A 22,800-nucleotide genomic window follows, 5' to 3' on the forward strand; every position below is an offset into this window, starting at 1 on the left:
GTGTCTGCTGGATACTGTCCTGTGTCACCTGTGCATGCTCTCATCTCTGTTACTGGATACCATTGTCTGTGTCACCTACCATGTCACATGCACTCAGCTCTGTTACTGGATACCACTGTCTGTGTCACCTACCATGTCAATGCATGTTCTATCAGCTCTGTTACTGAATACACCACTGTCTGTGTCACCTACCATGTCAGTGCATGCACTCTCTGCTCTGTTACTGAATACACCACTGTCTGTGTCACCTACCATGTCAGTGCATGCACTCTCAGCTCTGTTACTGAATACACCACTGTCTGTGTAAATACCATGTCAGTGCATGCACTCTCAGCTCAGTTACTGAATACACCACTGTCTGTGTCACCTACCATTTCAGTGCATGCACTCTCAGCTCTGTTGCTGAATACACCACTGTCTGTGTCACCTACCATGTCAGTGCATGCACTCTCAGCTCTGTTACTGAATACACCACTGTCTGTGTCACTTTACCTACCATGTCAGTGCATGCCTCTCAGCTCTGTTACTGAATACACGCACTGTCTGTGTCACCTACCATTTCAATGCATGCACTCTCAGCTCTGTTACTGAATACACCACTACTGTCGTGTGTCACTTACCATTGTCAGTGCATGCACTCATCTCTGTTACTGAATACACCATTGTCTGTGTCACCTACCATGCTTTCAGTGCATGCACTATCAGCTCTGTTACTGAATACACCACTGTCTGTGTCACCTACCATGTCAGTGCATGCACTCATCAGCTCTGTCCACTGAATACACCACTGTCTGTGTCACCTACCATGTCAGTGCATGCACTCTCAACTCTGTTACTGAATACACCACTGTCTGTGTCACCTACCATGTCAGTCTGCATGCACCCTCAGCTCTGTTACTGAATCACACCACTGTCTGTGTCACCTACCATGTCAGTGCATCAGCTCCGTTGCTGAATCACTGCTCTGTCAGCTACCATGTGAATGCACACTGTCAGCCTGTTACTGTCTGTGTCACCGTCTGTGTCACCTACCATGTCAGTGCATGCACTCTCAGCTCTGTTACTTGTGGGAATACACCACTGTCTGTGTCACCTACCATGTCAGTGCATGCCCTCTCAGCTCTGTTACTGAATACACCACCGTGTGTCTGTGGTCTGTCTGTTGTCTGTGTCTGTGTGGTCCTCTGTTGTGTGGTCCTTCTGTTGTCTGTGTCTGTGTCGTTGGATCTGTGTGTGTCGGTCCTGATTCTGGATCATGTCAGTGTCTCCATGCCTGTGTTGTGTGTCGGTTGTCTGTGTCTGTGTCGGGTCGTGCTGTTTGTGTGTCGGTCCTGTCTGAATACTTGGTCCACTGTTTTTGTCTGTGTCCATGCTGGATCCACTGTCTGTGTCCTTGTGTGCCTGTTGGGCAATGTCATGTCCATTCTGTGTCCTCAGCCCTGTTGTCTGTCCTTGGCTCTGAATACACCACTGTTCGGTGCGTCACTTCTACCTTGTCAGCAGCATGCACTCTGTTGTCTGTGTCATTCCTACACCACTGTCTGTGGGTCACCTACCATGTCACGCGCATGCACTGTCAGCTCTGTTACTGACTACACTACTGTCTGTGTCACTTACCATGTCAGTGCATGCACTCTCATCTCTGTTACTGAATACACTACTGTCTGTGTCACGTCATTTCAATGCATGCACTCTGTGTTGCTGAATACACCACGGTCTGTGTCACCATTTCAATGCATGCACTCTCAGCTCTGTTACTGAATACACCACTGTCTGTGTCACCTACCATGTCAGTGCATGCACTCTCAGCTCTGTTACTGAATACACCACTGTCTGTGTCACCTACCATGTCAATGCATGCACTCTCAGCTCTGTTACTGAATACACCACTGTCTGTGTCACCTACCATGTCAGTGCATGCACTCTCAGCTCTGTTACTGAATACACCACTGCCTGTGTCACCCGTCATGTCAGCATGCCCTCTCAGCTCTGTTACTGAATACACTACTGTCTGTGTCACCTGTCATGTCAATGCACGCACCTCAACTCTGTTGCTGAATAGCACTGTCTGTGTCACCTACCATGTCAGTGCATGCACTCTCATCTCTGTTACTGAATACACTACTGTCTGTGACACCTACGATGTCAGTGCATGCACTTTCAGCTCTGTTACTGAATACACCACTGTCTGTGTCACCTACCATTTCAATGCATGCACTCTCAGCTCTGTTGCTGAATACACCACGGTCTGTGTCACTTTCACCATGTCAGTGCATGCACTCTCAGCTCTGTTACTGAATACACCACTGTCTGTGTCACCTACCATGTCAGTGCATGCACTCTCAGCTCTGTTGCTGAATACACCACTGTCTATTGTCACGTACCATGTCAGTGCATGCACTCAGCTCTGTTACTGAATACACCACTGTCTGTGTCACCTACCATGTCAGTGCATGCGCTCTCAGCTCTTGTTACTGAATACACCACTGTCTGTGTCACCTACTCATGTCGGTGCATGCTCTCAGCTCTTGTTACTGAATACACCACTGTTCGTGTCACCTACCATGTCATTGTATGCACCTTCAGCTCTGTTACCGAATACACTCACTGTCTGTGTCACTTACCATGTCAATGCATGCCTCTCAGCTCTGTTACTGAATACACCACTGTCTGTGTCACCTACCATGTGAGTGCATGCACTCTCATCTCTGTTACTGAATACCGGACACACGTCTGTGTCACCTATCATGTCAGTGCATGCACTCAGCTCTGTTACTGAATACACCACCGTTCGTGTCACCTACCATGTCATGCATGCACTTTCAGCTCTGTTACTGATACACTACTGTCTGTGTAACCTACCATGTCAGTGCATGCACTCAGCTCTGTTACTGAATACACTACTGTCTGTGTCAGCTACCATGTCAGTGCATGCACTCTCAGCTCTGTTACTGAATACACCACTGTCTGTGTCACCTACCATGTCAGTGCATGCACTCTCAGCCTGTTACTGAATACACCACTGTCTGTGTCACCTACCATGTCAATGCATGCACTCTCAGCTCTGTTACTGAATACACTACTGTCTGTGTCACCTACCATGTCAGTGCATGCCACTCTCAGCTCTGTTACTGAATACACTACTGTCTGTAAGTCACCATGTCATGTGCATGCACTCTCAGCTCTGTTACTGAATACACCACTGCCTGTGTCACCTACCATGTCAGTGCATGCACTCTCAGCCTGTTACTAAATACACCACTGTCTGTGTCACCTGTCATGTCATCAGTACATACCCTTCAGCTATGTTAGTTGAATACACCACTGTCTGTGTCAATTTCACCATGTCAGTGTGCATGCACTTCTAGCTCTGTTACCGAATTACACCACTGTCTGTGTCACATACCATGTCACGCATGCCCTGTCAGCTCTGTTACTGAATTCGTCACTGTCTACTGTCACCTAACATGTCGCCCACTCTGTCTGTTACTGACTTCACCACTTCTGTCTGTGTCAATTTCTACTCTTCTGTCAGTGCATGCACTCTCATCTCTGTTACTGAATACACCACTGTCTGTGTGTCACTCTACTCATGTCAGTGCATGCACTCTCGTTCTGTTACTAAATACACCACTGTCTTCGTGTCACCTACCATGTCAGTACATGTTCTATTCAGCTCTGTTTGCTGAATACACCACGTCACTGTGTCACCTACCATGTCAGTGCGTACGCTCTCAGCTCCGTTACTGAATACACCACTGTCTGTGTCACCTACCATGTCAGTGCATGCACTCTCTCAGCTCTGTTACCGAATATTACTCACCGTCTGTGTCACCTACCATGTCAGTGCATGCACCAGCTCTGTTACTGAATATTACTACTGTCTGTGTCACTTAGCTCATGTCAGTGCATGCACTCTCATCTCTGTTACTGAATACACCATTGTTGGTGTCACCTAATATATGTCAGTATGCACTATCAGCTCTGTTACTAAATACACCACTGTCTGTGTCACCTACCATGTGTCAGTACATGTTCTATCAGCTCTGTTACTGAATACACCACTGTCTGTGTCACCTACCATGTCAGGTGCATGCCTCATCTCTGTTACTGAATACACCACTGTCTGTGTCACCCACATGAGTGTCCGTGCATCTCCTCTCATCTGTTACTGAATACACCACTGTCTGTGTCACCTACCATGTCAGTACATGCACTATCAGCTCTGTTACTGACTACACTACTGTCTGTGTCACCTACCATGTCAATGCATGCACTCTCAGCTCTGTTACATTGAATACACCCACTGTTCGTGTAAGTCACCTACCATGTCAGTGCATGCCCTCTCAGCTCTGTTACTGAATACACCTACTGTCTGTGTCACTTCCAGCTCAGCATGTCAGTGTGTTGTCCTGAATACAACGCTCTGTTGTGTCAATACACCATTTCAATGCATGCACCTCAGCCTGTCACCGAATACACCATGTCTGTGCACCTGTCTTGTCCTCATTTATCTCTGCTCTGTTACCGAATACACTACCGTCTGTGTCACCTACCATGTCAGTGCATGCACTCAGCACTCTCTGTCTACCGAATACATCTACTGTCTGTAATCCACTACCTGTGTCAGTGCATGCACTCATGCCCTGTTACTGAATACACTACTGTCTGTGTCACCTACTCATGTCAGTGCATGCCCTCTCAGCCTTCCTGTTGCTGAATACAATTCACTGTCTGTGTCACCTACCAGCCAGTCATGCACTGTCAGCCTGCTAATCACTGTCAGCTCATTACGCATTTTCAGCTCTGTCTGTGTGCATGCACTTCTGTTCGTGTGACTACCATGTCAGTGCATGCACTCTCAGCTCCTGAATACTACTGCACGTGAACCTACCATGTCATGCCTGTCAGCTCTGTTACTGAATGTACCACTGTCTGTGTCCATTGCACCATGTCAGTGCATGTCTTATCAGCTCTGTTACTGAATACACCACTGTCTGTGTCACCTACCATGTCAGTGCATGTCGCCGGTCAGCCATGTTAATGAATACACCACTGTCTGTGCCTTCACCTACCATGTCAGTGCGTGCATGCTCTCAGCCTCTGTTACTGACTACACTACTGTCTGTGTCAATTACTCATGTCAGTGCATGCACTCTCATCTCCTGTTACTGAATACACCATTGTTTTGTGTCACCTACCATGTCATCAGTGCATGCACTCTCAGCTCTGTTACTAACTACACCACTGTCTGTGTCACCTACCATGTCAGTGCATGTTCTATCAGCTATGTTACTGAATATCACCACCGTTGTCTGTGTCACCTACTGGTCCATGTCAGTGCGCATGTCTGGCTCTGTTGTCTCAGCTCTGTTACTGAATACACATACTGTCTGTTGTAACTCTGTGTATCGTCAGTGCATGCACTCTCAGCTCTGTTACTGAATACACCACTGTCTGTGTCACCTACCATTTCAATGCATGCACTCTCAGCTCTGTTGCTGAATACACCACTGTCTGTGTCAACTTACCTTGTCAGTGCATGCAATCTCTGCTCTGTTACTGAATACACCACTGTCTGTGTCACCTACCATGTCAGTGCATGCACTCTCAGCTCCGTTAATGAATACACCACTGTCTGTGTCACCTACCATGTCAGTGCATGCACTCTCAACTCTGTTACTGAATACATAACTGGCTGTGTCACCTACCATGTCAATGCATGCACTCTCAACTCTGTTACTGAATACACCACTGTCTGTGTCACCTACCATGTCAATGCATGCACTCTCAACTCCGTTACTGAATACACCACTGTCTGTGTCACCTACCATGTCATTGCATGCACTCTCAGCTCTGTTGCTGAATACACTACTGTCTGTGTCAGCTACCATGTCAATGCATGCACTCTCAGCTCTGTTACTGAATACACCACTGTCTGTGTCACCTACCATGTGAGTACATGCACTCTCATCTCTGTTACTGAATACACCACTGTCTGTGTCACCTATCATGTCAGTGCATGCACTCAGCTCTGTTACTGAATACACCACTGTCTGTGTCACCTACCATGTCAGTGCATGCACTTTCATCTCTGTTACTGATACACTACTGTCTGTGTAACTTACCATGTCAGTGCATGCACTCTCAGCTCTGTTACTGAATACACTACTGTCTGTGTCAGCTACCATTTCAATGCATGCACTCTCAGCTCTGTTACTGAATACACCACTGTCTGTGTCACCTATCATGTCAGTGCATGCACTCTCAACTCTGTTACTGAATACACCACTGACTGTGTCACCTACCATGTCAATGCATGCACTCTCAGCTCTGTTACTGAATACACTACTGTCTGTGTCACCTACGATGTCAGTGCATGCACTTTCAGCTCTGTTACTGAATACACCATTGTCTGTGTCACCTATCATGTCAATGCATGCACTCTCTGCTCTGTTACTGAATACACCACTGTCTGTGTCACTTACCATGTCAGTGCATGCACTCTCAGCTCTGTTACTGAATACATTACTGTCTGTGTCACCTACCATTTCAATGCATGCACTCTCAGCTCTGTTGCTGAATACACCACGGTCTGTGTCACGTACCATGTCAGTGCATGCACTCTCAGCTCTGTTACTGAATACACCACTGTCTGTGTCACCTACCATGTCAGTGCATGCACTCTCATCTCTGTTACTGAATACACCACTGTCTGTGTCACCTACCATGTCAGTGCATGCACTCTCAGCTCTGTTACTGAATACACCATTGTTTGTGTCACCTATCATGTCAGTTACGGTACTGTGCACTCTCAGCTCTGTTACTGAATACACCACTGTCTGTGTCACCTACCATGTCAGTGCATGCACTATCAGCTCTGTTACTGAATACACCACTGTCTGTGTCACCTACCATGTCAGTACATGCACTCTCAGCTCTGTTACTGAATACACCACTGTCTGTGTCACCTACCATGTCAGTGCATGCACTCTCATCTCTGTTACTGAATACACCACTGTCTGTGTCACCTACCGTGTCAGTACATGCACTATCATGTCTCATGCTCTGTTACTGAATACACCACTGTCTGTGTCACCTACCATGTCAGTGCATGCACTCAGCTCTGTTACTGAATACACCACTGTCTGTGTCACCTACCATGTCAGTGCATGCACTCTCATCTCTGTTACTGAATACACCACTGTCTGTGTCACCTACCATGTCAGTGCATGCACTATCAGCTCTGTTACTGAATACACCACTGCCTGTGTCACCTACCATGTCAGTGCATGCACTCTCATCTCTGTTACTGAATACACCACTGTCTGTGTCACCTACCATGTCAGTGCATGCACTCTCAGCGCTGTTACTGAATACACCACTGTCTGTGTCACCTACCATGTCAGTGCATGCACTCAGCTCTGTTACTGAATACACTACTGTCTGTGTCACCTACCATTTCAATGCATGCACTCTCAGCTCTGTTGCTGAATACACTACAGTCTGTGTCACCTATCATGTCAGCACATGCACTCTCAGCTCTGTTACTGAATACACTACTGTCTGTGTGACTTACCATGTCAGTGCATGCACTCTCAGCTCCGTTACTGAATACACTACTGTCTGTGGAACCTACCATGTCAATGCCTGCACTCTCAGCTCTGTTACTGAATACACCACTGTCTGTGTCACCTACCATGTCAGTGCATGCACTCTAAACTCTGTTACTGAATACACCACTGTCTGTGTGACCTACCATGTCAATGCATGCACTCTCAACTCTGTTACTGAATGCACCACTGTCTGTGTCACCTACCATGTCAATGCATGCACTCTCTGCTCTGTTACTGAATACACCATGGTCTGTGTCACCTGTCGTGTCAGTGCATGCCCTCTCAGCTCTGTTACTGAATACACCACTGTCTGACCCACCTACCATGTCAATGCATGCACTCTCAGCTCTGTTACTGAATACACCACGGTCTGTGTCACCTGTCGTGTCAGTGCATGCCCTGTCAGCTCTGTTACTGAATACACCACTGTCTGACCCACCTACCATGTCAATGCATGCACTCCCAGCTCTGTTACTGAATACACCACTGTCTGTGTCACCTGTCATGTCAATGCATGCACTCTCAGCTCTGTTACTGAATACACCACTGTCTGTGTCACCTGTCGTGTCAGTGCATGCCCTGTCAGCTCTGTTACTGAATACACCACTGTCTGACCCACCTACCATGTCAATGCATGCACTCTCAGCTCTGTTACTGAATACACCACTGTCTATGTCACCTGTCATGTCAATGCATGCACTCTCAGCTCTGTTACTGAATACACCACTGTCTGACCCACCTGTCATGCAGTGCATGCGCTCGTGGCGTGTTTCCAATCTGTTTGTGTAAATAGGGGTCACAGGGTCACTGTGTTTTCAGTAGAGTAAAGAGATCGGTTGTCATAAATATGATATCGCTGTCCTCCAACTTGTGTTGTCTACACAAACGCGCTAATCTTCATTACAGGTACTGTACATGGGCATCGCCTCCTTCGCCCCGTCCACAGCGTTAGAAGCAGGTATGAATATGTTTCTTCTGATTAAGTCTAGAAGCTTCACTATCACATTACATGTTGGATGCCCCGTAGGTCCTGATCCGCGTTGTAAGACATTAGACGATAGCGTATAGAATACTTAGCATCGGGGGCTGAAAATTCTTTGAAGACTGAAAGGTAATATTACATCATTTCACACTCATTTTGTTTTTCAATCGAAATATTTGTGTTAACTGTATATTTTCACAGCATGGCACATGCGTGTATGCGTATGGTATGAGTGGTTTGTGATATGAATCATTGAATTAAATCTAATGTTGAAAAGGAACGCCCTTACAATTTGTTTGCCTAAACTGAGTGAGTGAATGAGTGAGTTTAGTTTTACACAGCTTTTAGCAATATTCCAGCAATATCGCCGCTGGGACACCGGGAATAGGTTTCACACATTGTACCCATGTGGGGAATCGAACCCGGGTTCTCAGCGTGACGAGCGAACGCTTAACCACTAGGCTCCCCCACCGCCCCTTGCCTAATCTGAACTAATTCACCCACTGAATTGTCTGGTCCAGCATGGATTATTTACAGATCGTCGCCATTCAGCTGAGCACGGCGTTAAACAATAGAAATGTAAATGAAATCACGCTAGTCCGCGACTCGTGATGTACGCCATGTACGTTGTTCATTCTGTTACATGAACATCTCATAACCATCATAATATTCCGCTGTCATAGGGAGAGACTTTATTCCGATAAAGGGGCCACCGGCCAATTATACATGTAAATTATTGCTACATTACGTTGACGAAGCGCCACGCCATTCACATATGCAGGTGTCATGGTTATTAATAGCATCAACATGATGGAAAACATTTGTTCGTTTCTTCTGAGCTAAAAAAATATATTTAGCAAGATTGGGGTGTTTTTTATGTTGAAAATGAGATAGGTTTGTTGCAAGATGGAAAGACATAACACAATCCTTGCAAGAGATCTGATCGCAGGTCGTGATAAAATGGACATTCAAGACAGAAGTGTAGTTCAGAATCAATAGTAGGTCTAACACAGAATGGGCAGAGACGATCTTTGCGGTCAAGTTTGAGACGTCTTCCATTCTCAATCACTAGGTCAATCATTATATGATAACAGCCATTCCCAGAAGCAGTGACATCCACACTCACCCTGTTTTAACATCATACCAAAAATTAAAGTGTTGAAATGAACCAGGTTCAATTCTCATTTATTCGATCATACTTTCGTCCCTATTTGACCACCGTGTGAACCACAGTGGCATCCGTGCAACCAATCAGGGTGCCGTTGTGCACACGATCCTTATCGCTAAGGTGACAGTAACTCCCATACCTTAACATTGACTTAAGGTAGTCTTAGCGCTAAGGTGACAGTAACTCCCACACCTTAACATAGACTTAGGTCAGTCTTAGCGCTAAGGTGACAGTAACTCCCATACCTTTGCAAAGACTTAGGTAGTCTTAGCCCTAAGGTGACAGTAACCCCCATACCTTAACATAAACTTAAGGTAGTCTGAGTGCTAAGGTGACAGTAACTCCCATACCTCAACATAGACTTAAGGTAGTCTTAGTGCTAAGGTGACCGTAACTCCCATACCTCAACATAGACTTAAGGTAGTCTTAGTGCTAAGGTTACAGTAACTCCCATACCTTAACATAGACTTAAGGTAGTCTTAGCGCTAAGGTGACAATAACTCCCATACCTTAACATAGACTTAAGGTAGTCTTAGCGCTAAGGTGACAGTAACTCCCATACCTTAACATAGGCTTAAGGTAGTCTCAGTGCTATGGTGACAGTAACTCCCATACCTTAACATAGACTTAAGGTAGTCTTAGCGCTAAGGTGACAGTAACTCCCATACCTTAACATAGACTTAAGGAAGTCTTAGCGCTAAGGTGACAGTAACTCCCATACCTTAACATAGACCTAAGGAAATCTTAGCGCTAAGGTGACAGTAACTCCCATACCTTAACATAGACTTAAGGAAGTCTAAGCGCTAAGGTGACAGTAACTCCCATACCTTAACATAGACTTAAGGTAGTCTTAGCGCTAAGGTGACAGTAACTCCCATACCTTAATATAGACTTAAGGAAGTCTTAGCGCTAAGGTGACAGTAACTCCCATACCTTAACATAGACCTAAGGAAATCTTAGCGCTAAGGTGACAGTAACTCCCATACCTTAACATAGACTTAAGGAAGTCTTAGCGCTAAGGTGACAGTAACTCCCATACCTTAACATAGACTTAAGGTAGTCTTAGCGCTAAGGTGACAGTAACTCCCATACCTTAATATAGACTTAAGGTAGTCTTAGCGCTAAGGTGACAGTAACTCCCATACCTTAACATAGACTTAAGGTAGTCTTAGCGCTAAGGTGACAGTAACTCCCCTACCTTAACATAGGCTTCAGGAAGTCTCAGTGCTAAGGTGACAGTAACTCCCATACCTTAACATAGGCTTCAGGAAGTCTCAGTGCTAAGGTGACAGTAACTCCCATACCTTAACATAAACTTCAGGTAGTCTTAGCGCTAAGGTGACAGTAACTCCCATACCTTAACATAGACTTAAGGTAGGCTTAGCGCTAAGGTGACAGTAACTCCCATACCTTAACATAGGCTTCAGGTAGTCTCAGTGCTAAGGTGACAGTAACTCCCATACCTTATCATAGACTTAAGGCAGTCTTAGCGCTATGGTGACAGTAACTCCCATACCTTTACATAGACTTAAGTCAGTCTCAGTGCTAAGGTTGTTTTGTACAACAGTAAACTTAAAGATGATAACTGTTTATAAACTACAATTTGACAGCATATAATTCATGCTATTTTAAACTTCTGAAGTATTTTCTCTTTTCAGTGACTGGATTTCCAACATGGGCCAGCATCGTCACTGTTGGCCTCGTGTCAACGTTCTATACCTCGCTGGTGTGTTAAATATGCTCTGTCAATATGCTCTGTTAAATAGATTTGCAGAATCATTTCTATAATCAAAGACATCTCTGTAACGGAATCAGAGATAAAGTTCGAGTCAAGTTGTATCACATGTGTTTATCAAAAAGTAACCGCCACAAACGCATGCAAAGCCAAGGCAATTATTACACGAAACACGCCGCCACAGGTGGTGTAAGTCAAAATAGGAAATTGCATTATCGGAAACTTTGTGATGAACGCGTCTGATTTTCAAATGTCACCAGATATTTATCCAAAACACAATTTAACAGCTTTGCTACGGCCTTTTAGCACAATGGTTGACAGTCAACTCGGGAATGCCAGTGGTTGACAAATCTCGGGATAACCGATAAACTGGTTTCCGGTTGTAACAACCTCAGCCGCTATGTACAAAGCTCAGGTCACGAATCAGTTGAAGTTAAGCAATGTCGAGGTCGGACAGTCCTTGGATGGGTGACCATGTTTGGCAGCTTGACTCCTGAGAGTTTCTAGGACTTCAGTCCTGCCCAACAACGAAGCATGTTTGATACATGTGGTCTCACCTTAAGCAAGTGAGTTTGTTCAAAATTGCCTCTGTTCACCCGGCAGAAAATGGGTACCCGGTGGGATAAAGTCATGTTTTACAGATGAATGATAGTACTCACCATGGAGGGTTCTGTGGATCCTGGCACAGTCAGGCTGGTAAGGCTCGTCATCAGCTCAGGGCCCTTGTCCCCTCTACACGCAGCCCAGGCAGCGAATTCTCCCAGGAAACGCTGCCTAGTCGAACCCACCAAGTCAAGAGAATATGAAGGCTCCCCAACACTGCAGCCTTCTGCATTACCCAGAGTGTCAGAAGGGCTGTGCTCCCGGTGGAGAACCAGGACACTCTGCTGATCTGCGCCAAGAGATCAGGAGGTACCAAACCTAGAGCACCGAGAACAATGGGGAGCCTGACGACAGTGTACTTGGGATGCTAGCGAGACATTTCAAAGGCGGGGTCCGCATATTTAATATGCTTTTCCTGAATTTTGCTAATCACATTGCTGTCCAAAGGGACAGAAAATTCAATGACATAAATAACTTCACTGGCTTTATCAAAAAGGACAAGATCAGGTTGTGGGCAGGAATTCTTCTGAGGCTGTACACGGGCCTATTCCAAGGAAGTTTGAAAGCAATATTTTCCATGACCCTCTGGACAATGAGCCCAATCAACTACCCCAAAGGAATAGGACAGGACTGGCACAGCAAACGTATTGGTGGCTTCACCTTGTTTCGAGAATTTAGCTCTGAGCTCCAGATTTTCTTTAAGCGAGCTTCATACTCGGCCCGAAGTTTCTTTTTTATTCTGGGCATTCTCGAACTTGCATTCCAAGATTGGTGTAGGCCTGATCTTCCACAAGATGCTCAATAACTCCTCCCCCTTGTAGCCTGACAGATCCACCATTAACTACCTTGCCACGGTTCAAATGAAAAATATTACATTAGTCGAGTCCGAATGTCATGCCAATATCACTAGAAAAGGACTCGACAAGGAGAACCTGCTCTTTCAAATTGGTATCTCCTTTGGCAAGGAGCTCGATGTCATCCATGTAAAGGAGATGAGTAAGAGGTGTTGGGGATCTGTGCTGATGAGGTCCGGGATGGTAACCATCCCCTCTGTTCAGCAGAAAGCTCAAAGGATAGTTCACTTCTGATTGGAATAGGTTCCGAAGTCTGCACCTGCCCTTGCGAGTACATCTCAAGTTGAGTCCACCAGCAACTCATTAAAGACTCGAGTAAATCAAGTAGTCGCTCATTGCAACGAAGAGACTTCAGAATCCATTCGTGAGGAACAGAGTCGTATGCTTTTTTGTAGTCAATCCAGCACATGTAGAGGTTGCGGTGATATGCTTTAGCCTCTTCCAAAATCATTTTCTGTGCAAGAAGTTGATCCTTGCACCCCCAACATCCCTTTCTTGCCCCCTTCTGCTCTCTGTAAATTATATCATTGGAAGAGCAGACACGAGGTTTGTCAAAAACCCTGTGAAGATTTTATATTGAGTGTTCAAACATGTGATAGGGCGGAAGTTTTTGGGATCAGTCAAGTCTCCTTTTGTGGGGAGGAGTATTGTGCGACCTTGTTTGTACACTGACCCACTGCCAGGTGGGATATGTGTGTACAAGGCGATGAACATATAATATACCATTGTGCTTTTGTAATGATACTGGCTGAAAAAAGATACTCAATGATTAACAGGAGGGTGACGCATAAGCGAATGTGAACATGTATATGTTATTGTGTTTGTATTCTGTTTTAGGGTGGAATGAAAGCAGTCGTGTGGACGGATGTATTTCAGTCGGTGGTGATGCTTGCCGGAGTACTAGCTGTTGTCATTAGAGTAAGTATGATCATTGTATTGTTTGGTCAGTTTTATACGACAGAATGATTCTGTGTTATAGATAACCTACACAATATGTATGTCATATCGTAGTACTACAAACTCTCGCCCAATCACAGATCATGGGGCTAGAGCACGTATTATTACTTACTCAGAGTTCATTTTGCACCTTGCCAACATGGGCCGTTTCATGCACACACTTCAGTAGATAAATAGATGAGGCACAATGATCCGTATCCAAAGTACTCTGAATGTTTGGCAATCCTAACGTCTAACAGCTCGACTTTGGGACCGGCAATGTTTGGCAATCCCAACGTCTAACAGCTCGACTTTGGTACCGGCAATGTTTGGCAATCCTAACGTCTAACAGCTCGACTTTGGGACCGGCAATGTTTGGCAATCCTAACGTCTAACAGCTCGACTTTGGGACCGGCAATGTTTGGCAATCCAAACATCTAATAGCTCGACGATGAGACCAGTACCGTCAATTTTGGGCAATCCAAAAGTGTAATAGCTCGACAATGGAACAAGTACTTTGTAACGGGTTGGCTGGCAATGTGACCTTGTCTTTTCTGGCTAAAGACCGCCACACAAGACTGTCACCATAATTGCTCTACTCAGTAGATCCAAATCCGCTCCTGCTTTCAGTAGAGGCTTCCGCAGGTCCACTCGATCAAATGCAATGTCTCCAATCATTTTACTACGTAACGTTCTTATTTTGATTATTAAGAAATACTTGGTGAAAGTCAAACGTTCCTAGATTAGTATAACTTATTTGAAACCTAGATAAAGAGCCTCACCACAATACGTTGTAATGGATACTATGATGGTGAATGGTTCTCAGGCGTTTTCGTAATTTACCCACCTAACCATTGAATTTAGCATTGTTTTCGTTTATACCGATACGAAGGTAAGGTGTGGCGTAGTCAATCATCATACACTGACTGCTAGATCAATCATAAGGCAAAATATGTGACAGCAATGTATAACAGCAATATCAGTGACACCCGTCAATCATGGAGCCCCTTTATCACGCAGCCCCTTTATCACGCAGCCCCTTTATCATGGAGCCCCTTTTATCATGGAGCCCCTTTATCATGGAGCCCTTTTATCATGCAGCCCCTTTATCATGCAGCCCCTTTATCACGCTTTTATCAGCCCTTTGCAGCCCCTTTATCATGCAGCCCTTTATCATGCAACCCCTTTATCATGCAGCCTTTATATCACGCAGCCCCTTTATCATCATGCAGCCTTTTATCTTTATCAGCCCCTTTATCATGCAGCCCCTTTATCATGCAGCCCCTTTATCATGCAGCCCCTTTATCACGCAGCCCCTTTATCATGCAGCCCCTTTATCATGCAGCCCCTTTATCATGCAGCCCCTTTATCATGCAGCCCCTTTATCATGCAGCCCCTTTATCACGCAGCCCCTTTATCATGGAGCCCCTTTATCATGCAGCCCCTTTATCATGCAGCCCCTTTATCATGCAGCCCCTTTATCGAGCCTTTATCGGGAGTACAGCCCCTTTAAAGTATGAGCCCCTTTATCATGTTACCATCTATTTTCACGCAGATCTATCACGCAGCCCCTTTATGTTTGGAGCCCCTTTATCATGCAATCCCCTTTTCAAGCAGCCCTTCATCAACTTTAAAAGCCCCTTTATCAAGCCCCTTTATTCATCCTGCATTAGTTATTGCAGGATGTTCATCATCTATGCAGCCCTTTATCACGCAGCCCAGCCCTCATCACAGCCCCATGGAGCCCCCTTTTATCATGCAGCCCTTTATCATGCCCTTTTCACGCAGCCCCTTTAATCAGCCCCTTTATCATGCCCCTTTATCATGCATTGAAATTTGGAAAGTCCAAATTTTCAGTGCTGTTGAAAATGGTCGAAGCGAAAAGTGTTGTTTTGATTATCTGTACATCATCTTTATACGCAGTGAAAAGTCTTGCAGTGCTATGGTCGAAGGGAATCGAATACCATTATCTGATCACGTTGCAATTCAATCCAATCACGTTTTTCAACCAATCAGATTAGAGAACACAGTGATTTTTGGTTTACAATAGGCGTTGGCTAATATAATTTGCAGGTTTAGTAATATCTATACTGAGTCAAAAAAGAAACTTCACATTCTTTCTTCAGGGCACTATAAAAGAACAAGAGATGGTAAGATGGTTAAATTGTTATTATTTCATTGCTGAGATCTGTGTGATGTACTCGATACACTGACAGTGCCATAATCAGTTCCATTAGGCTACACCGCCGTTCCAAAACATGGGTATACAGAATGTCAAGTCACAAGAATAAAAATGCGAAATTTCTCAGTTCAATATCGTGTATGGCCGCCCCGCGCATTCACCACTGCCAAACACCGTCTCCTCATCGACTGCCTGATGCCTGTGAACACGTGGTTGGGGATTCTGCACAATTACTCTTGCAAGGCAACGCCAAGTTGCTGCAAATTCTGAGGTTGGTTCCTATGACCACGAAGCCTTCTCCCAAGTGCATCCCAAACATGCTCTATTGGATTAAGCCGCCATGAAAGGAACGAGTTCAGGGGTGAGCACCTGGTTGCGGTAAGCAGCAGCTGTGAGGTTTCCACGGATGACCAGAAGTCGGGAACGGTTGTTCCCACAGAAAGCACCCTACACCATGCAACTTCCGCCCCCGAATCTGTCGACTTCCTGTACACAACATTGGGCTTACCGTTAACGACGTCGTCTCCAGACTCTATGCCTGCCGTCCGCGAATCTGAGGGTAAACCTGGATTCATCGCTGAAAACGACTCGATTCCAGTCTCTCTGGGTCCATAGGAGGTGACGTTGGGCCCACAGCAGACGTTGACGTTGTTGAAACGGCGTCAATATTGACCCACGATATGGACCTCGAGAATAGAGATTGGCAGCCCGCAACCGATTTCAAATGGTCTGTGAGGACAGCCGACCTTTGTTTTTTTCACTCATTACTCACGTATTAAATGTGAATATTAGCAGAACATAACTCCAGATTCAAAGACAGGTGAACAGTTAGTATTTTGTCAAGTCACCATGGGCAGCAATGCAGGCTTTAAAGCGGCGGGGCATACTACTGATCAAAGAAGTTAGAAAGTCGTGATCCATGCTGTCCCGATATCGGACCACCTCTTCTTTCATTTCAGCAATATTTGTCAGATTTTTCTTATTGACACTTTCCTTCATAAGTCCACAAAAATTTTCAAATGGATTTAAGTCAGGGCTATAACTTGGCCAATCTAATAATGTCATATTTTGGGGTTCGAAACCAGACCTGTGAATGCTTTGAACGATGTTTTGGGTCGTTGTCCTGCTGGAAAATCAAAAAAAAAAATTCTATAGAACACGTGAGCAGATGGAAGTAAATGTTCCTCGAGAATATCTGTGTACCGCTCATTGTTCATATTCCCTTCAAATACACACACCGGCGCTGCCCCTAATACAGATATGCCACCCCAAACGTTAAATTTCGGACTGTACTGTGGGCGCTTATATAACGGTTTTTCAGTTTGTGTGGCCCAGAATTTTAGTGTATTAGGACACAGCCACAGAGAACTTTCATCTGAGAAAATCGCATTGTCCCAGTTACAAGTTCTATACTGTAAGCACCAGTTCAACCTTCGCTCCTTTTGTTCAGGTTTCATGATCGGCGATGGAATTCCTCGACTTTTCTGCAAACTCATTGCATGCAGCTCAGTTCTAATTGTCTCCTTACAGACAGCCACAGTTCCTCTATCAATCATATCCAGCCTTAAGTTTTCTTAACTCCTTCGTTTGTTTTTAGAAACAAGAATACCAAGCCGCCTCCTGTCACCGACAGTCAATTCCTGGGCCTACCTGGTGCCTCCCTGGTGCTCAATGCCTTATCCATTTGCTATATTTTTCAAACACGATAAACAGTGGCCAAAGGATGCCTGTTCTACTTAAAATCACTTTAGCTGATCTGATGTCCTTGTTATAATATTCTAAAATCAACTTCCCCTTTTCTAAATCATCCATACTGAGGATCACTGAAAACGTTGTCTGCTAGCAAGTAAACGAAGGGGAATAACTCTCCACAAAAAAGTATTAACGGAGTTGTCTCTCTTGAATGAAACCAAGCACTTGATAGCTGGTCAAGGTTGTTTATACTAGAAATCCTATTAAACATATTCCTAAAATTCTCAATAATTTCTGGTCATACTATAGTTTAAATGTGGTTTTGAATCCGTAGAATATGTCATGTGAACATACTCGTGTGTTAAATCTGATTGGTTCTTGTACACGTGGTTTTGTCGTCCTTGTGAACATACTCGTGTGTTAAAACTGATTGGTTCTTGTACACGTGGTTTTGTCGTCCTTGTGAACATACTCGTGTGTTAAAACTGATTGGTTCTTGTACACGTGGTTTTATCGTCCTTGTGAACATACTCGTGTGTTAAAACTGATTGGTTCTTGTACACGTGGTTTTGTCGTCCTTGTGAACATACTCGTGTGTTAAAACTGATTGGTTCTTGTACACGTGGTTTTGTCGTCCTTGTGAACATACTCGTGTGTTAAAACTGATTGGTTCTTGTACACGTGGTTTTGTCGTCCTTGTGAACATACTCGTGTGTTAAATCTGATTGGTTCTTGTACACGTGGTTTTGTCGTCCTTGTGAACATACTCGTGTGTTAAATCTGATTGGTTCTTGTACACGTGGTTTTGTCGTCCTTGTGAACATACTCGTGTGTTAAATCTGATTGGTTCTTGTACACGTGGTTTTGTCGTCCTTGTGAACATACTCGTGTGTTAAATCTGATTGGTTCTTGTACACGTGGTTTTGTCGTCCTTGTGAACATACTCGTGTGTTAAATCTGATTGGTTCTTGTACACGTGGTTTTGTCGTCCTTGTGAACATACTTGTGTGTTAAAACTGATTGGTTCTTGTACACGTGGTTTTATCGTCCTTCTTACAGGGGATCTCTGTTGTTGGTGGAATTGACGAGGTGTGGAAACTGAACCAAGAGTGGGGCCGAATAGAATTCTTTGAGTAAGTCTGTAAAATATATACCATGTCACCATTTGTTACCGTGTGCCTCCGTGGCAGCGTTCGGGGTACATGCAAACATTGCTATCACGCAAGTAACGATAACTTTCTTGATAACGATGTTAGCATCTACACCGAAACGTTGCGTCTGTCGCAATAAAGAAGTCGTCAATTCTAGAAATACATGTCATTTGGTTATATGCACAACAAACTTAATTTAGCAATACCCTTATTTTGGTAATGATAGGTTTTCAACACGAACGTAAAACTTCACGTGGTCACCACGATGGAACAAAAACATTGTTTTTTTCTGACCCGTGTAAGCCTTTGAAACGACAAAATGTTTGGAATCCATGTTGATTTCATGGTGATAACTGCCCATTTAAAAAAAAGAAAAGATTTTCATACAAATTCATTTATTGGTGAATATGAACATTCAAAATGTCATTTTGTATGTCTTACACGATTCAAGGTCAATACCCAGTGTATCCTCCATGTGCCTGTTTGACAGCCTGCACTCTCCTCCTCATACCCCCTGTCAGCCTCCTGATCCTCGGAAGGGGCAGTTTACGCCATTGCTCGTGTAAAGCAGCTTCCAGTTGGGGCAGGTTCTGTACAGGAGGATCCCTTTGTTGCACACGACGACCAATCATGTCCTATATATGCTCCAAAGGGTTGCAGTCGGGGCTCATTCAATCGTGAGATATGTCAGGGGGTGCTTAACTAAGATCTTTGTGTATATTTTCAAGCTTCAACCCTGATCCGACTGTCCGCCATTCCTTCTGGTCTCTCACTATCGGCACAATGATTGGCTGGTCATCCTTCTATGGGGTCAACCAGGCCAGCGTCCAGCGCTACTGTGCACTACCGACACTACAGAAGGCCAAACTGTAAGTAATAGCTATCATGGGTGAGAGAGTGAGTTTACTTTTACGCCGCACCCAGCAATATTCCAGCTATATGGCGGCGGTCTGTAAATAACACTGGCAAAGTGACGTTGGCATCTTATGTAAGAAAACTTCTGTTTTCACGTGGTGATGGTTTTGTATGGTTAAGCCAGTCAGTTGGTGATGCAAGTTTGTTTTTAACTCAGTTTCGAGAAAGAAGTCTTAATATGTATAATCAAGAATGGCGTTCAGTAATAGATAATAGTTCACGGTACGACTCTTATAGAATATACAAATCATTACTCCAACCGAAGAAATATCTTTTAACATCAAAGAAATTAAGATATCCATCTGTACGTTTTACGTCAGGTTTGATCAACATAGTGGTAAACGAAGGAAGACGTTTTCATATTGAAAGATGCAAGAGAATGTGCCCTCTGTGTAATATAGATGTGGAAAATGAAATTCACTTTTACTTGAATGTCCTTTCTATAAAGATTTGCGTACGAAACGCATAGCTGAATATTATCTATGTAAGCCACCTTCATTAGCTTTAAAACTACTTCTTTCATCAACTGAATGTAATAATAAGGCTGCCGTACAATATCAAGTATGCTCTTATTAAGCGTAACAACCTGATATAAAGTTTGGAAGACCCATCGTATTTCACTACTTGTACATAATTAGCTGCCTGTAACATGGTTTGCTGTTTGGATCACCAATTAGTACTTATTGCACCATATGTATAATGTATAACGTATAACTCCAATGTATATTGGCCGGTGGCCTTTGTACAACAAACATCTTTGACTTTGACTTGACCATCCCGTTAGTCGCCTCTTACCACAGGTATGGGTTACTGAATATCAATTCTAATCTGGATCTTCACCGTTAACCATCATAGGTAAAACGGATACAGTTATGGCAAATATCAGCAGTACACGGTCACTGACCTTGATAGCAGTATGTATTTGCCTAACGACGAGCAGCTGAATGTTATTGGTGATATCGCTCCATATTGACAGGGCAGTGATGCTGAATGTTATTGGTGATGTCACTCTGTGCTGACAGGGCGGTGATGGTGAATGTTATTGGTGATATCACTCTGTGCTGACAGGGCGGTGATGCTGAATGTTATTGGTGATATCACTCTGTGCTGACAGGGCGATGATGCTGAATGTTATTCGTGATATCACTCTGTGCTGACAGGGCGGTGATGCTAAATGTTATTTGTAAAATCACTCAGTGTTGACAGGTCGGTGTTGCTGAATGTTATTGGTAATATCACTCTATGTTGACAGGGCGGTAATGGTGAATGCTATTGGTGATATCACTCTGTGTTGACAGGGCGGTGATGCTGAATGTTATTGGTGATATCACTCTGTGCTGACAGGGCGGTGATGCTGAATGTTATTGGTGATATCGCTCCATATTGACAGGGCGGTGATGCTGAATGCTATTGGTGATATCGCTCCATATTGACAGGGCGATGATGGTGAATGTTATTGGTAATATCACTCTGTGCTGTCAGGGCGGTGATGCTAAATGTTATTGGTGATATCGCTCCATATTGACAGGGCGGTGATGCTGAATGTTATTGGTGATATCGCTCCATATTGACAGGGCGGTGATGCTGAATGCTATTGGTGATATCGCTCCATATTGACAGGGCGGTGATGCTGAATGCTATTGGTGATATCGCTCCATATTGACAGGGCGGTGATGCTGAATGTTATTGGTAATATCACTCTGTGCTGACAGGGCGGTGATGCTGAATGTTATTGGTGATATCACTCTGTGTTGACAGGGCGGTGATGCTGAATACTATTGGTGATATCACTCCATGTTGACAGGGCGGTGATGCTGAATGTTATAGGTGATATCACTCTGTGTTGACAGGGCGGTGATGCTGAATGCTATTGGTGATATCGCTCCATATTGACAGGGCGGTGATGCTGAATGTTATTGGTGATATCACTCCATGTTGACAGGGCGGTGATGCTGAATGTTATTGGTGATATCACTCTGTGTTGACAGGGCGGTGATGCTGAATGCTATTGGTGATATCGCTCCATATTGACAGGGCGGTGATGCTGAATGTTATTGGTGATATCACTCTGTGCTGACAGGGCACTGATGCTGAATGTTATTGGTAATATCACTGTGCTGACAGGGCGGTGATGCTGAATGTTTTTGGTGATATCACTCTGTGTTGACAGGGCGGTGATGCTGAATGCTATTGGTGATATCGCTCCATATTGACAGGGCGGTGATGCTGAATGCTATTGGTGATATCGCTCCATATTGACAGGGCGGTGATGCTGAATGTTATTGGTAATATCACTCTGTGCTGACAGGGCGGTGATGCTGAATGTTATTGGTGATATCACTCTGTGTTGACAGGGCGGTGATGCTGAATACTATTGGTGATATCACTCCATGTTGACAGGGCGGTGATGCTGAATGTTATAGGTGATATCACTCTGTGTTGACAGGGCGGTGATGCTGAATGTTATTGGTGATATCACTCTGTGTTGACAGGGCGGTGATGCTGAATGCTATTGGTGATATCGCTCCATATTGACAGGGCGGTGATGCTGAATGTTATTGGTGATATCACTCTGTGCTGACAGGGCAGTGATGCTGAATGTTATTGGTAATATCACTGTGCTGACAGGGCGGTGATGCTGAATGTTATTGGTGATATCGATCCATATTGACAGGGCGGTGATGCTGAATGTTATTGGTGATATCACTCTGTGCTGACAGGGCAGTGATGATCAGTGTTATTGGTGATATCACTCTGTGCTGACAGGGCGGTGATGCTGAATGTTATTGGTGATATCACTCTGTGCTGACAGGGCGGTGATGCTGAATGTTATTGGTGATATCACTCTGTGCTGACAGGGCGGTGATGCTGTATGTTATTGGTGATATCACTCTGTGCTGACAGGGCAGTGATGCTGAATGTTATTGTGATATCACTCTGTGCTGACAGGGCGGTGATGCTGAATG

General features: G+C 44.5%; 1 protein-coding gene across 3 annotated transcripts in view; it reads left to right on the forward strand.

The window, feature by feature from the left end:
- Positions 1-22,800, forward strand: part of LOC124268514 (sodium-coupled monocarboxylate transporter 1-like) — a 52,212-nt gene that overhangs the window by 11,455 nt on the left and 17,957 nt on the right. For 2 of the 3 annotated variants that reach the window (XM_046703499.1, XM_046703496.1), the window contains exons 3-7: positions 8,523-8,574; positions 11,425-11,492; positions 13,796-13,876; positions 18,828-18,901; positions 19,648-19,788. In XM_046703499.1, coding sequence (XP_046559455.1) covers positions 8,523-8,574; positions 11,425-11,492; positions 13,796-13,876; positions 18,828-18,901; positions 19,648-19,788 — 416 coding nt within the window. The remainder of the gene's footprint in view (positions 1-8,522; positions 8,575-11,424; positions 11,493-13,795; positions 13,877-18,827; positions 18,902-19,647; positions 19,789-22,800) is intronic. The other variant, XM_046703497.1, reaches the window with a different exon arrangement.

Source organism: Haliotis rubra, unplaced genomic scaffold, assembly GCF_003918875.1.
Source record: "Haliotis rubra isolate DU_JTF1 unplaced genomic scaffold, ASM391887v1 Scf1388, whole genome shotgun sequence".
NCBI lineage: Eukaryota > Metazoa > Mollusca > Gastropoda > Lepetellida > Haliotidae > Haliotis > Haliotis rubra.